Raw genomic sequence first — 16,464 nt, 5'->3', positions numbered from 1 at the left:
CATCAACTACACCAGCTGCCTCTACCCTGATCCATCTGGCAAACAGAATGAAATGGGCACAAAAGGAAACAAGATTTACAAATCTCTGAGGAAAAAAAAATCAATCCTGAAACTCAGTTTGATTATGTTTCAACTAGATACATTCTAGAAATCCAAATTGCATATTTGTATTCATGTATTTATGTAAAATATAAATGCCATTTAGAAATTCCAGATATACTTAATTCATTATGAGATAATATTTTAATACATATATGCTCTGTCCTCTGGATATTAACTTTTAGAAAAACCTTGTCTACCCTTGAACAGACAAACTCAAGCAACTCAGGATATATATGCACTTGTCATCAGAACATATGTGGAAGGAAAATAAATTCTAATATAAGCTCAAATGACATGAATAGATAAATAAATATGCTTTCAAAAACAATTTAAGTGGACTAAATTACTTAAGAACTGTGCTATTTCAGATTATCAGAGCTTCTTCATGGAAGTGATCATTCAAAAGAGTTACTGTCCAACTCATTCTATGATGCTTGCATTACCCTGATACCAAAAGCCAGATAAAATATATAAGGAAAAACAAAACAAAACTACACACCAACATCTCTTACAAATATTGATATAAAAACTCTCAAAAAAATACCAGCAAATCTGGGGTGCCCAGTCAGTCAAACATCTGACTCTGGATTTCAGCTCAGGTCATGATCTCATGGTTTGTGAGATCAAGCCCCACAATGGGCTCCATGCTGACAGCGTGGAGCCTGCTTTAGATGGTCTCTGCCCTCTCCCACTTGTGCTCTCTCTCTCAAAATAAATAAATAAACTTAAAAAAATACCACCTAACCAAATTCAGTCACATATTAAAAGGGTTATATACCATGATCAAGTGGGACTTCTGGAATGCAAGGATGGTTCAACATAAAAAAATCAATATACCATTGTCAACAGAATAAAGGAAAGAAATATGATTATCTCAATTGATGTTGAGAAAGCCTGTAACAAAATTCAACACCTTTCATGAAAAACACACTCAGCAAACTAGGAATAAAACAAACTATCTTAACATAATTAAGGATGGCTGTACTCATAAATACATCATGTTGAGATTAATAACCTACAGCAAAGAAACTCATTAAAATTTCCCACCAGGAGTACTTACCAGCCAAAATTTTCTTGAATTGTTTAAACCACACATCACAGTGGTCTTCACTTAAATTAATAAGATCAAGCGTAGAATCTTTTAATTTATTTTGTTCCTTTTTCAAACATATGAAGAGTGTGATACCTAATAAGGTACCACTTCCCTGCTGTTTAACAGAATAACGCCGTTTCAGTTTGACAGAGAATATGTCCTTGAGTTCAATAAATTCTTCTTTACATAGAACATCATACTTGGAGTCACCTGAAAAAAAATAAATTTTCCAATTAAAACCAGTGTCCATATTTTATATGTATGAATAATAAAAAGTGAAAGCCCATAAAACCTTTATCATATTTATTTTTACCAATTATGCTTCATATAAGTCCCTGTGTGAGTTGGGGAGGGAAGAAAGGGAAAATTGGGTCTATTTTCCCAAGAATTAAAACGGAGAAAAATGGCATCAAGTCCCTGTCCAAGACATTCAAAAACTGAAAATATTCAATAGAAGAATTTAAATAATATAGACAAAGCAACATTCCAAGAAAGAGTCTCCTTGGTCCTAATAGAGACAGAATAAAATGATGGAAAGAACAGAATTCACTAACAGAAGTGAGTTTATAACAAGTATTAGAGGCAAAGTGTAAGGAAAAAGATACGTACATTCCAGGTAAAGTAAAACATGTACAAAAAGGAAACAGAGGAAGATTACTGTATGAAACATAAATCCCTGCCAGTGTAGAACGAAACATCCACCTGAATTGAATTTTACCACAATCAGACTTTATTTTATAGTGGCATCAAATTTTACTGGTTATGTTTAACCTCCAGTCAGAAAACGTGTGTTGTGGTAAAAGACCATTTCAGTGGACTCTCAAAGTAGGAGTGCTTTATACTTTTAAAAAATACTTCTAAAATTTCTACTCTGGCCAAAATGGAATCACAGGGACTGGTTTACCTTCTGCCTGAAATAACTAAAAGGGTGGGCAAGATACATGAAACCTCAGTTTCCAGACATCTGCCATCAGGTAGCCCAAAACAGTATTCCCTGAGAGAGGGGAAACAAAGGAACCATGGGAGTGTTCCAGGCTACCGTCTGGGGAGGGTTTCCAGGCCACAGTGCAAGTCGGGAACCCTGGTGGAACCTGGTTGTCTTACTGGGTGAAGCAGGAAGTAAGAGTCCAGAAAAGCCACAAGGACTAAGTTCACTAGGCAAATGACTGTAGAGAAGGAAGCTGCAGAGAAGTGGGAATTCTGCAGATTTGCAGAGGGCCGCCTTGAATCTTCAGCTGAGTATGAAAGACATACGTGCAAGGCCAGGGAGAGAGAGACCCAAAGGATGAGACAGAACAATGCTCAGAGATCGCACAGACATGCCCACCATGAGCTTAAAAGCAAGCCTCAAAAGGATTAAACTGTCTCCTAGTAATTCAATTACATCCTATAATAAAGTTCAAGAATACAGGGAAACAAAAATGTTTACCAACTTTACATGGCAAAATTCACAGTACCTCTCATTCAACCAAAAATCACAATGCATGTAAAACAGCAACAAAACATGACCCATAATAAGAGGAAAAAAAGCCAATAGAAACAGATGCAGAACTAATACCAGTGTAACCAGCCCCACAAATCAGAGGTCCCCTCTCTCGGCTTCCTTGGCCCTTGAGCAGGCACAATACACTCAGATTGGAGCAAGGACTTCCAGGTACATTAAGAAGTTGCTTCCCAGCTTTCTCAGTGACTGTTTGGGCCTCTCCCAACCATTCTGCAAACTATGTCCAGTTGTTCACAAAGCACACATACCACGGGGGAAAAAAAAAATAAGCCCTTTTCTCAGTGTTTAAGGTGGGGGGATAAGGTGAACCCAAAGTCAGTTTTAGGGGCCTGTCATCTCCTTGGAAAGCTCAGGCTTCAAGTACAGCGCACTTCTATTATTGTTACCCAGAGGCACATGGCCAGGGTCTCTAGAGCACTTCAAGAACACTTCATACCTTCAAGGATGAGAGATAGCAGGCTTGTTAAAGGTGCTTCTTCCAGACTAATCTTAAGATATTGATTATGCCCTCCTCTCTCATACAAATTTAATTTTTTTATGTCGTATAGCACACAAGAGCTCTGAAGAAGGATGAAAGGAAACAAAGAACCACTGAGGGAAAGAAAAAAAAATGCAAAGGATGAAATCAACTCCCCTTTTCACTCGAAGACCTGTATTATAATCTGAATTCTTTATCATGTGTGTGCTTTACTTTGGCAGTGAACAATTCAATAGCTATTCTAATTTAAAACCTCTTATAAATTGAAAATTTAAAGATCCTACAGCAACATCCAAGATCAAACTTAGTAGGAAAAGCCAGAAGAATTTCTGGAAACAGTACAAGAATACCTGTTGCCACTTTTACTATTTCAAATTATTCTGGACATTCTGGCTGATAGTATATGAAAGAAAAATGAAATAAAAGGCAATTAAGTGGCAGAAGGGGCAGGAGGAGGGCTAAAACCATAACTATTGATAGATGATATCACAGTATGTTTGTAAAATCCAAAAGAATATCTTTAAAATCACTAGAACTAATAAAAAATACCCAGTAAGGAAACAGGTTACAAATATACCAATAGCCAGGTAGGAGACATAATGGGGTTAAAGATATCCCATGCCAATTAGCATATTATACCTAGGAATAAATTTAGCAAAATGATCTTGGACTTGTATGGGGGAAAAATGCTAAATAAGTGGAAATATATTAAGCTCCAAGATTACATTTTTTCCATGCCTCATTATTAAATAACTACTGATAATGCTATTCCAATCAAAATCTCAATGGTATTTTCTTTGATGTAAGGGGGCAAGGAACTTAATCAAATGATTTGCAAATTTTCTTGAAATAAATGTATTACATTAATGAATAAAATGTTTTAGAAGTACAGCAACAAGGGACGCAGAGTATATGCCTGATTGGATATTAGTCTTTTGTAAAGCTATAATAATTAAAATATAGGAATAGATAAGAGAATGGTTCAAAGAGATTTGTATACGCTTAAAAATCACTAATATGATAATGGTGGTATCTAAGCTCAGTGGGAAATATTCAGTAAAAGGTGATTTAGAGCGGATTAATCTTTTGAAAAAGGAAAAAAATAGAGCCTTATTTCATAATATATACCAGTATTTCTAGAGTAGAAAGAATTTCATATAATCATCAATTAGTAAAGCCTTAAGAGTGACAGTAAAGGCAGATATACAGAGACTGAAATATGTAACATAAAAATTATTCAATGCCCACCTGAAACTAATATAACACTGTATGTTAATTATACTTCAATTAAGAAAAAGGAAATTATTCAATTGCTTATAAAGGCCTGAAGAACCATAACTAGATGTCACAAGCAAAAGCCAACCAGGCAGAAATATCGGCAACACATGACAATTAAATGATCTATTTAATCAAAGAACGAACACTTTAGTGGCAAAGTACATAAAAGGCCCAAGCAGGCATTTCACAAAAGAAGAAATGCAAATTGACCAATAGACATATGAGAAAGTTCAATCTAATTAGTAATCAAAGAAATGCAAATTAAAACAACAAGATACCATTTTTTGCCTTTTAGATTGGCACAAGATCAAAAATAATGCTCAACGATGGTGCACGTAAAGGGAACCAATCCCAGTGCTGGTGGGAATGCAAAAATGGTAGCTGCTGGAGAACAAGTTGGGAATATGTATCAAAAGATTTCAAAATGTTAATTGCAGCAGTATGTAGAGAAGCAGAAATATTTAAAGCAATGCTCAAGTTCTTCAATAGGAGAATGGTTCAACCATAGTTTTCTGCAGCCCATAAACGAGCAAGTTAGAACTCTAGGACATTCATGTTAAGAGGTATGAATAAGTAGAATAAAAGCAAGTCACAAAGTAATCTGGGGGATTTAAGCTCAATTTCATTAAAAAGAAAAAAGAAACAAACTCAAGTAGAAAACACACAACAAATTTAATACTGGTCACCTATTAAAGAGAAATATGAGGGAACAGGAGATTGTTTCCTATAAACCTCCATAATTTCCCTTTCTATAATCAGCATTGAATTTACAATTTTTAAAAATGAAGAAAAGGAAAAATGCTTTAAAGTATGCATATGTTTGATCCAGCAATTTACTTCCAGGAATTTACCCTAAGGGAATAGATAATATGCACAATTTAACTAGAAGAATGTTTACCCAAGCATTATTGGAGTGAAACTTAGAAATAATCTAAATGAGTAACAGTATTGGTTCTATAAAGTATATTTCATATAACAAAATGCTATTCAGCTATTGAAATGTAGAAATCTGACGAGAAAAGGGTCTAAAGTAGCACATTTCTATTATTGTTTTGTATGTTTACTGAATACATTGTGTACGTGTAATATATTTTCATATGCACATTTATATGAAAATGCATATGAAAACTTGGAAGGGTAGTCAGATTGTGATTTTGTTTGCATATATGAATTTCTAATTTTTCTACAATGAGAATACTCTATAATCAATTGAAAAAGATTGTTTCCTTTGCTCATCCTAAAATAGCTCCTGATATTGTTTAATTTTTAAAATTCCATTCCCTAAAAAGAGTAGCTAATATTTAATGAGCATGTGCTGTATGCCAGACATTGCCCTAAATGCTTTACATGTATTACTATCTCATTTAATCCTCACAGCAATCCTAAGAGGCAGATGCTGTTTCCTAAATGAGAAGAAATTCAGGACAGAGTGTGTGTAACTTGTCCATGGTCATACATCTGGTAGGGACAGACCCAAGATTTTAATCCAAGCACTTTAGCTGGTCTTTACAACTTTGTAGCAACATTGGGCTGACCTAAAGAGCTTCTTCAGGTAAACATACTCTCATCTGACCTTCTGGATCGGTTTTTATTATTATTATTTTCATATTTATTTTTGAAAGAGAGAGAGAGCACACACACAAGCGCAAGCAAGGGAGGGACAGAGAGAGAGGGAGACACAGAATCTGAAGCAGGTTCCAGGCTCTAAGCCATCAGCAACAGAACCCAATGTGGGGCTTGAACTCACGAACTGTGACATCACGACCTGAGCCAAAGTCAGACGCTTAACCAATTGAGCCACTCAGATGCCCCTTAGATGGGTTTTTAAGTCTAGTCAAACTTAAAACACTAGGTGAACAGCCGTTGTGTCTCTAACAGCAAGACAACAAATGTGTCCCTTAACAGAGTAGTACTACATCAGACTGAGGTGACCACGAGGGAAATGTGAGGTTAGATTACAGCAACAAGGAGCTTACAGAGAACATTCTGAGAATTCCTTTAGCTTTTTTTTTAATTTTAATTTTAATTTTAATTTTAATTTTAATTTTTTTAGTTAGCTAACATACAGTTGGTTTCTGGAGTAGAATTTAGTGATTCATCATTTACATACAATGCCGAATCCCTGTAACTCGAAGCCATATTTCCCACTCTTTTTGCTCAGGCTTCCAGGGTCTTTTCCCACATTTGCCCACAGATTCAAATTTGGGGGTTTTTATGCGAATGGTTACTTTGCTGAAGCGACAAAGGAAGAGACTAAGAGGAAGACCTACAGGTTTAAAGCAAACATTGTCCTTTTATTTGATAGGAAAATAAGGATAATTGATCTGTGAATAAAACACTTAAATTTTTCATGATAGATGGATGTTCTTTGCCATTGTTTTTCTCAGCAGCTACATCAATCTCTCAGGTACCAATTTCCTACACGGAATCCCTATTATTTATTTCTGCAATGGTAACCATTTACATAAGTCAATCTGCCCAGTTTTCTAATCACAGATTTCACTTAATTTTGGATGAACTGTTTCCTGACATTTGAAGATGTGTACAGTATTACTCGTTTTACAGAAAACTGTTTTTTTCATTCTGAATATAGTCTTCAGGAATAAACCTTGTTAGAATTCTGTGAACCTGAATTAAAGATGTTTTTATTTAAAGGCCTGGAACTGTTTATTGTTTAACCAGACATCAGATTGGGTGGTACTTTTTTAGGCCTTTGTTTTGTTTTTGAAGTTCTTAAGATATGAGTGGGGGACCAGCTGGCTCTGTACAGCAGCAGGACACTGGTTTCCCGGACTTGAAAGAGAGCTAGGGCCGGAGGTTCTTCAGGTTTCCAGGTGGAAAGCCCTGAGGCTAACTCCTAGTTAAGGAGGACGGTTCTAGAGATCATCTAATAGCATAAACTGAAAAATCTCAGGTCACTGTGTCTCCTCAATCCCCACTCCAAAACACTTACTCTTCGGGGTATACTTAGAATACACACACATTTATGAGAAACTAGATTAAGGAGAAAAAAACCATTCTGAGAGAAAATACTATTGCTCTGGGTCTATAAAATTGCCCATTTATCTGGACCCCTTCGTAGTAGCACCTTAAGAATGATTCAGACTCTATTCTCCAGATTAAAAACATACTGCTTTGTATATCTAAACTATTTATAAATTTATAAATGCTGAAAAAAATTTCGGTCATATATCTGCTTAAATTTTCATCCACAAGATAGCTGCTTCGATCCCCATACTAGCCACCTCTGTTATAGTACAACCAATTTCCTCCACAAATAAAAGCAAATGTTTTCATAATTGTATGCAAAACCCACATTTTCACATACAACCAAGCACAGGCAAACTGTATGTTACAAGAGGAGTTAAAAAAAAATACTTTGGGGCATGTATTTTAAATGCAACTTTAATTTTACCTTAATGTTAAAAGACATCTTTATTGGTGAAAAATGTGGAATAAACCTTCATCCATAGAATAGTATTTTATAACAGTAGATAAAAATATGGAAATCTTCCATATACTTTTTTTCAGGTTATGAAAACGTAAACCTTACAGATGACATGTAATTTTTCTTTGTGGCATGTGGTTTATTATTTGAAATCTATTGGTTCATTAGTATCATATTGGTTATAGCTAGTTGTTTCAGAACATTAACTGTCCTCTCACATTACTTACAGAGATACTGGGGACCATCTGTTCTTGCAAGGGATTTAAGTATATGTCTATTGGATATCATGCTATTTATTTAATTCAGCACCCACTTCCTATTGTTGTATTTTCTTGGGGGGAAAAGTCAATTTAATTACAGGGAATAAAGATAACCTCTCCTGGCAGGTGACCCTGTCACCACGAGAGCAAAGCAGGACCTACTTAAAGTAGGTTACAGTGGTTAAAAGAAGAGTAAAACCAACAACACTTAAGAATATTTAACAAAGGTTTAACAAAAATAGAACAGTGAATGGCGCTTTTAAAAATATTACTGTAAGCCCAGGGCTTGTCTAAATCAATCTTGGCACATCTGTCTGATGCGGACCATAAACAGGATTAGAGCGGGATTTATCTGCTTGGCGTTAATTGTGCTCACAGTTTCTGCACATGCCCACTCTTTAAAATACTGCCTGAAAAACAGGCCTGCCCGATACACAGCTCCCACAACACAGTGCAGACACACACGTATGGTATATTACATGGTTAAGCAATGTGATGTCTAACAATTTTTTTTGGCTCTTCAGAATTACTTATCTAATCCCCTAATTAAAAATACAAAATTCTGTTTGAATACACCACATACTGAGATAAATCTGTGAAGCAGGGGACCAATAAATTTGAATACACTTTAATTGTAAGAAGAAAACACAATTTAATTGTTAATAATCAGGTTAAACCAGGGTTTAAACAAATAGGGCTGCTCCTATAATTTACTGAAAAAACCTTCACAATGCATTACTATCCTCAAGAATTAGGACACAGCATTCGTTAGCAGAAAAAGTTTCTAAATACATACACATATCAAGAGTGACAAGATATAGCATTCTTATCTAGTAAAAAAAAATTATACAGGAAATTTTAAACTTCTCAGAGAAGTAGAGAAACTGCCAATCCAATATCCAAAAGTCATATTTTTATCACATCAGATAGAAAATTAATGTTCATTTTCTACCTGTTTTTTTCCCCACTTATTCTATCATGTGTAAACAGCTTAGATAGAGTTAAAAATTTGACTAATTGGAGATATTTAGGTATTTTTCCAAGAAGTCCAAAATGAACTAGCCAGTCAAAAAAATGTAAGTATCAGTCTTTGGTTTGCAGATTTGACATGTAGGCAACATGTAATTCCTTATTCCAAACAACATTTAATGCCTATGATGCTAAGTGATGTGAGAAGTTTTAAATTACTTAGTATGTTTTAATCATGAACATATAAAATTGTTAAAGAACAGTATAATTGAAAATTTAGGTTAACTTTCAATCATAGGCAATCTTCGGCTTTAAAACTTTTTTGAATCAGAACCTATTCATGTTCTAAATATCTTAGTGAGCTCTTAGAGATCAGTTTCCCCCTAAATCTCTATTAATAGACGGTAAGACTATACTTTTACTGTTATTTTATACAGAGCAGATAATCAGGAGAACTTGACAAATTAAGTCAATCATTTAAATACTTAAAACACCCAGCAGCAGTTCTCAATGTAGGGTCTCAGAGGTTTTACGTTGTCAAACTGATCTTTAGGATAATTCTAAACATGTTATTTGCCTTTACACCGCGTTGGCATTGGCACTGATGTTTCAAGTGCAAAAGTGGTGATGTGTGCATCAAGGCAGCGACACTTTTACCAGTATTGTTGCATTCTTTACCATACTCCAAACTCACAGTTTAGAAATTAAAATGTCCATTTCACTTAACTACCCCTGATGAAGTAGGAACAATCTAATTTTTTTTTTTTAATTTCCACCCTGGACTACATTTTTCTTTAAATATTATGTGAGATGAAATGGAAACTATGCATAAAGCATGTCTGCTACAAATGAAAGTGATGACTGTCTCCAGGAAAAGCACTCATACTTTTAAGTTGCAATTGAACTAGCTGGTTTTGTGGAAGACTATTTTTACTTGAAAGATCCACTGACAGACAAGCTATGGTATTCAGACAGGAGTATTTGGCAAACATTCCCTGGAAAAATGAGCAAAGTGAGCCAGTCGCTCAAGAAAAACAACTAAAACTGTCAATGACAAAATTCAAGCTTTAGCGTAAAAAATTAGAATTTTATAAAACTTGTATCCATCACAATGAGTTTGACAGCTTCCCAATACTTAAAAAATTTTCTCATGAGACTGGTGGTCATATTAATGTAGCTGATATTTTTTTTAAATATTGGGTATTATAATGTGTCAACATTTAGAAGCTCTATTTAACTCAGTACATCAAATTTTCCAAATATGCAATGCAGGATGTGATAAAATCATGCACGAGTAAGAGATTTATTCAAAGTGCAAGACAAACCAGTAGATTTTCAAATAGACTACATAACTACATTGCTGTGTTTTCAGATTCAACATTATAACTAGCCTTACTAAACTGGCACTTGAGTTTTGTTGTAATATCAAAGGATAGCCACAATTATCTGAAAACATGATTAAAATACTTCTCCTCTTCCAAATATACATCTATATGAAAATGGATTTTCCTTATATACTTTAATCAAAACAACATATTCACAATAGATTGGATGCAGACACAATTTTTAAAACTCAGCTGTCTTATATTAAGCATCCTATTTTAAAAAGCTAGGTCTTCTACTAAAGACATTTGAAAAAAATGTAAGATAATGAAGTGGCATAATAAACTGGCATTTTTTAACTTTAGAAAATAATTGTTTTTAACAAAAATATTTTATCTTAAATGCAATGGATTTATTACTACTATATTTAATGGATATTTTAAATGTCTAAGTCCTAGTACCAGAAGTACCAAGGGGTATAATTTTTATAAGCAAAAGCTCTTTGTGGTTTTTGATAATTTCAGACTATAAAGTGGTCCCAGGGCTGAAAAGCTCAAGAGCCCCTGCACTATAGTGTTGTGAACATAGGCCTAACCTTAAGAAAATGCAGCCTAGAGATGGCATGATTCATGCATTTCATCTTTAACCACCTTAAATCAAATATGATGATACTAGGTTATTTTTAGATTCTGCCATGAGTCCCTATTACATCTGAAACCTAGCAAAATTCACATTCTATAGCAGGCCTGATCATGCAATGTGATTGGGTTTTGTCATTTTCACTTCAGCAAGAGCATTAATGTGCTACTTCCTTTGGGACAATTTATCCTTGACTTGATGATCTACTTAGATATTTGCCTCTGCCTGCATTTTATATGCTCACTTCCATTTCAATTCCTCACGAAAAGCATTTAAAAATGGAAAGTGTCTGGGGCACCTGGGTGGCTCAGTCAGTTAAGCGTCCAACTTCGGCTCAGGTCATGATCTCGTGGTTTGTGAGTTCGAGCCCCACTTCAGGCTCTGTGCTGACAGCTCGGAGCCTGGAGCCTGCTTCGGATTCTGTGTCTCTGTCTCCCTCTGCCCCTCCCCGACTTGTGCTATCAAAAATAAATAAAATGTAAAAAAAATAAATAAAAAGGGAAAGTGTCTGATAATGGCACCAATAGAAAATATGGCCTTGATTCATCTTAACCTTATACTCTAGTCATTTGGCAAGCATTATCAGTTCAGGTATGCATACCATGATGTACAGTTTACATACATCACACCAGACGGCCTTTGTGCAGATACCCCTTGAACCTCTGAAGTACGGCAATTGGTCTTCCTTTCTCTAGTCTCTCAGCAATTCACTTTAACAATATCTTCATCGTCCTCCTGGTCTCTAATCTCTGTATCCCAGTACCTTGCGCTATGCTTCAGACATAGGCTTGGCTTCCAATAGAAGTTTGTTATTGACAGTCTTTACCATCAGTCAGATGATATCTCAATCACACTGTATGCATTTCGACCTCTGAACCTTTGCTCCTTTATTTCCCAGGAAATGAAAGGCCTTCTTGACTCCATTTTCAAACATTAACCATCTGTCAAAGCACATTAAGAGACATTCTTCATTTCCCAGTCCTTCTGAGCTCCTATGGCCCAGTACACAGTTGAGATTCAATCACATATCAGAAGTTCCTAACTCACCAGAGGGCAAAAGCACAAAGGTCCTTTAAAGCCTTTTAAGAACTTAAGTTATATATTTTTACCATACTAACTGATGGGTCAAAATGGTAATGGGGAAGGGGTTAGCTAAAGATGAGACTGTAACTCTTTAGGGTAAGCCCAAAAGTTTACTATTTCAATATATTTGAACACCTGCTATATTTCAGGCACTTTTGTGTGTATATTAAAATGCTAATACAAATTTAACAATCTCCATGGATCACTGTCTCTATGAGAACAAAGGTTAAGGAGTTCATCTTTCACGACCTGGAACTCGCTGGGCTGTGGGAACAGGACTATATGTATCTAAGCCAGAGTGAGGATCTCTAGCGCCAGTGTCTAACATAGCCTGGTCTGGGCTTTCTGTCAGGTAAAGGCTTTTTCCTTCTGAGGACCTCAAAGATTGTCACACCAACTTTGTTTTCACCTCTGCCATTACTAGCCACCAATGCCCTACTGTGCAAGTCAGATCCCCCATTACCTCACGGTAGTCCCAACAAAGAGATCACACAGCCCTCCAGATAATCTGATGGGTTTTGCTACTGAGAGACACTAAGAAACCCACTTTTATTACCAATTCCATTCAGGTTTACCCTGAAGACAGTAATTATTTGCTCCCAAGATAACAAGAAAATATTGAGAATAACTACTCTAAGTCCAGGACTACTGAACTAAGCACATGCAGCCCTGTGTTGTTGGAAGGGAGTAGGAAGAGACAAAGCAGTAACTTTTCCTTGATGAAGGGACTGGTCCTAGCACCAGAAAGTAAGAATTTCATCTGAGGAGCCAAGACAGTGCAGGAACAGAGTGCCACAGTCCTGACTGTCCAGAAACAGACTGGAAGAGATTCACCTAATCAGCCTCCAGGACATCTGAACTCACTATCAGTATATCTTCCTGGGGCCAGAGTTGGCCCTCTTGCAGTGAAGGAATCACTGTGCGTGGGGGAGGAAGGGAGAGAAACTGTCAGAAGCTACATATACTGAACATACAAAAGCAAACTTAAAATGTACACATTTACAATAGCCACGATATGGAAATAACCTAAATGTCCGTCAGTGGATGAATATAAAGAAAATGTGATACACACACACACACAGTGGAATATTGTTCAACCTTAAGAAGAAATCTTGCCATTGTAACATGGATGGACCTTGGGGCACTGTACTACGAAGGGAAATGTAAAAAAAAAAAAAAAAAAAAAAAAAAAAAAAAAAGAAATACCACATAGTCTCGCTTATATGTGGAATTTAACAAACAAACATAGAAAAACTGAGCTCAGAGATAACAAGGAACAGACTGATCATTACCAGAGGTGGGGGGTGGGCAAAATGGGTGGAGGTAGTCAAAAGTTACAAACTCCCAGTTACAAAATAAATAAGTGTTGGGGACCTAACGTACAGCATGGTGTCTATGCATTACTGTACTGCATACTTGAAAGTTGCTGAGAGTAGATCTTGCAAGTTCTCATCACTGAAGACAATTTGTAACTATGTATGGAGATGGATGTCAGCTTACTGTGGTGATCATTTCAGAATATATACAAATATCCAATCATTATGTCCTACACCTGAAATTTATATGCTACATGCCAATTACATGTAAATAAACAAATGGACATAATTTGAGATTTTCTAAAAATATTTGTAAATATTTATTCATTTGAGGAGGATTTGCAGACCTAGACTTAGTGGAGACAAAGAAAGTAATGCACAATTTTAATATAGCCTATCATGGTTTTATTGAAAAAATCTAATTTTACATTCAAGACAAAGTTCATGTTTATTTTTAATATGCTAGGCACATGGGGGATATGGCCCTTATTTCATTTCCACCATTAAAAGCATATAATTGACAAACATGTTTGGATTCTGTTTTGTTTTCAGCATTCAAAAACTGGCTAAGTAAACCCAGCGAGAATTGATTCACTAAGAAAAAAATTACAATGAAATTACTTATGAAATGTAGCCAAGTTTCCTAACTTCCTCATTTACTTTCAGTTGGATTTAGGCAAAATGTAAAGAACAAATGTAAGTGTTAGTAAACAGACATACACATACATACACACACACACACACACACACACACACACACACACTCTATAAATTATGCTGGTCAGTTAATACCATTTAGGCTACTATTCACACAAAATATGATCCTCTACCTATACTTGAAGTAAAAAAAGAAAACTTAAAGCTATTTTGGAGTAAAAATTGGAAGTTAATTTTTTTCTGAAAAATTTTAAATTAATTCAGAGTCCTATATGAAAATAAGCTCAATATTTGACCTTGGTGTCCTACATATATGGTATTTAATGCAAAGGTGTTCTTACTGAAAAGGAGTTTTGTAAGAATTTCTTCTCCATGCATTTCATCATAATATATTTTCTACCATATGGTTAGGATGATGACAGAAAGACAAAATTAAGGGTAAAAGTAAGAAATTGTTACCTGATAGTGTAAAAATTTTAAAGAAAACTTAAATACTCTAGATGAAGGATATATTTAGCTACACTATATAACATGTAATCAAAGCAAAATAGCTTATGGGATTACAGCAAGCCATCTCCTCTGTGCTGTAATACTACTGTCAGGTTTTTTTTAGAAAGATAAATTTGATATCAATACGATGTGACACAACTGCATCAAACCTTAATTTCACTCACAGTAAGAAGTCACAGGATTAAATAACACTGTGCAGTCTTTTAGAAAAGTTTATTGCTTCCAGATGGATTCAAGTTTCCTTTCAGCCCTGATTACATCTAATATGCACAGGGTGCCAACATTATAAAGGACAGAGTCAAAAATATCATTTATATAGATAGCGAGGGGCGGGGTGCAGGAACTTTGGCTCCCGAATAGATTATGCTAGCCAGGATCTGTTTTAAGAAATAACAAACATTTAATAACAATAATAATTAATTTAAAAAACACCATATTATGTAAATGTTTTGAATAATGGCTGTCCCATAGAAAAACACAAATTTGCAACAAAGTATCCAGAAAATGACTCCTAGCTCAAGCTGCATGCTCTCTGCCCCCATGTTGGGTTGCGCCATGTGTCACACTGCATGAGGCTTGCTACCAAGATGTCCACCTGTGCCTCTGTGGCAGGAGAGGCATCCATGTTTATTTCATTTAATAGCACTGTTGAATATAAGCCATTGTGGTCAGACACAGATCTTCAAAAATACTATCTAAAGGCATGTTTGCTAAGTTTAAGGCTGCAAGTAAATTACTGCTTGTATTTAAAATAGCATTTTCTTACACAACTTCAGTAAGAAATAAAATCCTCTCCATAGAACCCAAAGAAAGCTCTCTCCATAATGTGAATTAAAAAAATAAAATCACAGCTGCTGTATCTAGTCTGTGAGAGAAAAAGCAATAAAAATTCATAATTGAAGAATGATTTCAGTCTGTAGATCAGGGGCCAACTTTTTAAAATACAGTAAAACTCCAATAACATTTCCATTTTCTCATTTTCTTAAATTCAATCTTTCCAATGTTCTGAAAAAGTCATACAAATTACAAATCTGATTGAATATAAATGTTAAAAAATTATGTATCCTTCAAAAACAGATTCACAATTTAAATAAAATTATGGTCTAAGAGCACAAAAGAAGAGAAAAATGATTCATTTCTAAATGTATGCAATATCTTTCCTGCTTGAGTGCCACTGGGAAAAGTGGTACTACAATGATTCCACTCATACCTGACTTTCTTCTATGGATATTCAGCCAAAACTAAGACAAATAATAATATAGCACTTTGTTACACTTTCTGTAGAGAAAAATAATTTCCTTTATGTAAGGTATATAACAAATATTAAAATTGCAGGTGATTTTAATAAAAGTTATTCACTTATTTTCAACTTTATAAGGGATACTTAAAAATGGATGAGTATTAAAATGTTTAATTTTAATTAGATTAAAATAGTGGCACTATCCTTGATCAATTGCTTGAAATGCTCCAAGACACAGGGTGATCAGAAAAGGATCGAGTTATACTAAAAAGGGATTTAAAGTTACATGACAAATCAATAACAGATCAAGAAACAGGGTCGAACCGATTAGGCTACCTGGCACTAGAGTAGATAATGGGTTTTATATCAGCAGATGACTCATCCATTAACAGTGTCTGATATTCTAAATACTAATATGTATTTGAGGGGCGCCTAGGTGGCTCAGTCGGTTAAGCGTCTGACTTTGGCTCAGGTCATGATCTTGCAGTTCGTGGGTTTGAGCCCCACATTGGGTTCTGTGCTGACAGCTCAGAGCCTGGAGCCTTCTTCGGATTCTGTATCCCC

General features: G+C 35.2%; 1 protein-coding gene across 1 annotated transcript in view; it reads right to left on the bottom strand.

Moving 5' to 3' along the window:
* Positions 1 to 16,464, bottom strand: part of CERKL (ceramide kinase like) — a 106,030-nt gene that overhangs the window by 65,128 nt on the left and 24,438 nt on the right. The window contains exon 2 of the mRNA XM_047869541.1: positions 1,163 to 1,405. Within this exon, the coding sequence (XP_047725497.1) occupies positions 1,163 to 1,405 (243 nt within the window). The remainder of the gene's footprint in view (positions 1 to 1,162; positions 1,406 to 16,464) is intronic.

This window comes from Prionailurus viverrinus, chromosome C1 (assembly GCF_022837055.1).
Source record: "Prionailurus viverrinus isolate Anna chromosome C1, UM_Priviv_1.0, whole genome shotgun sequence".
Taxonomy (NCBI): domain Eukaryota; kingdom Metazoa; phylum Chordata; class Mammalia; order Carnivora; family Felidae; genus Prionailurus; species Prionailurus viverrinus.
The sequence above is the reverse complement of the archived record's forward strand: the minus strand, read 5'-3'. Positions and strand labels throughout refer to the sequence as shown.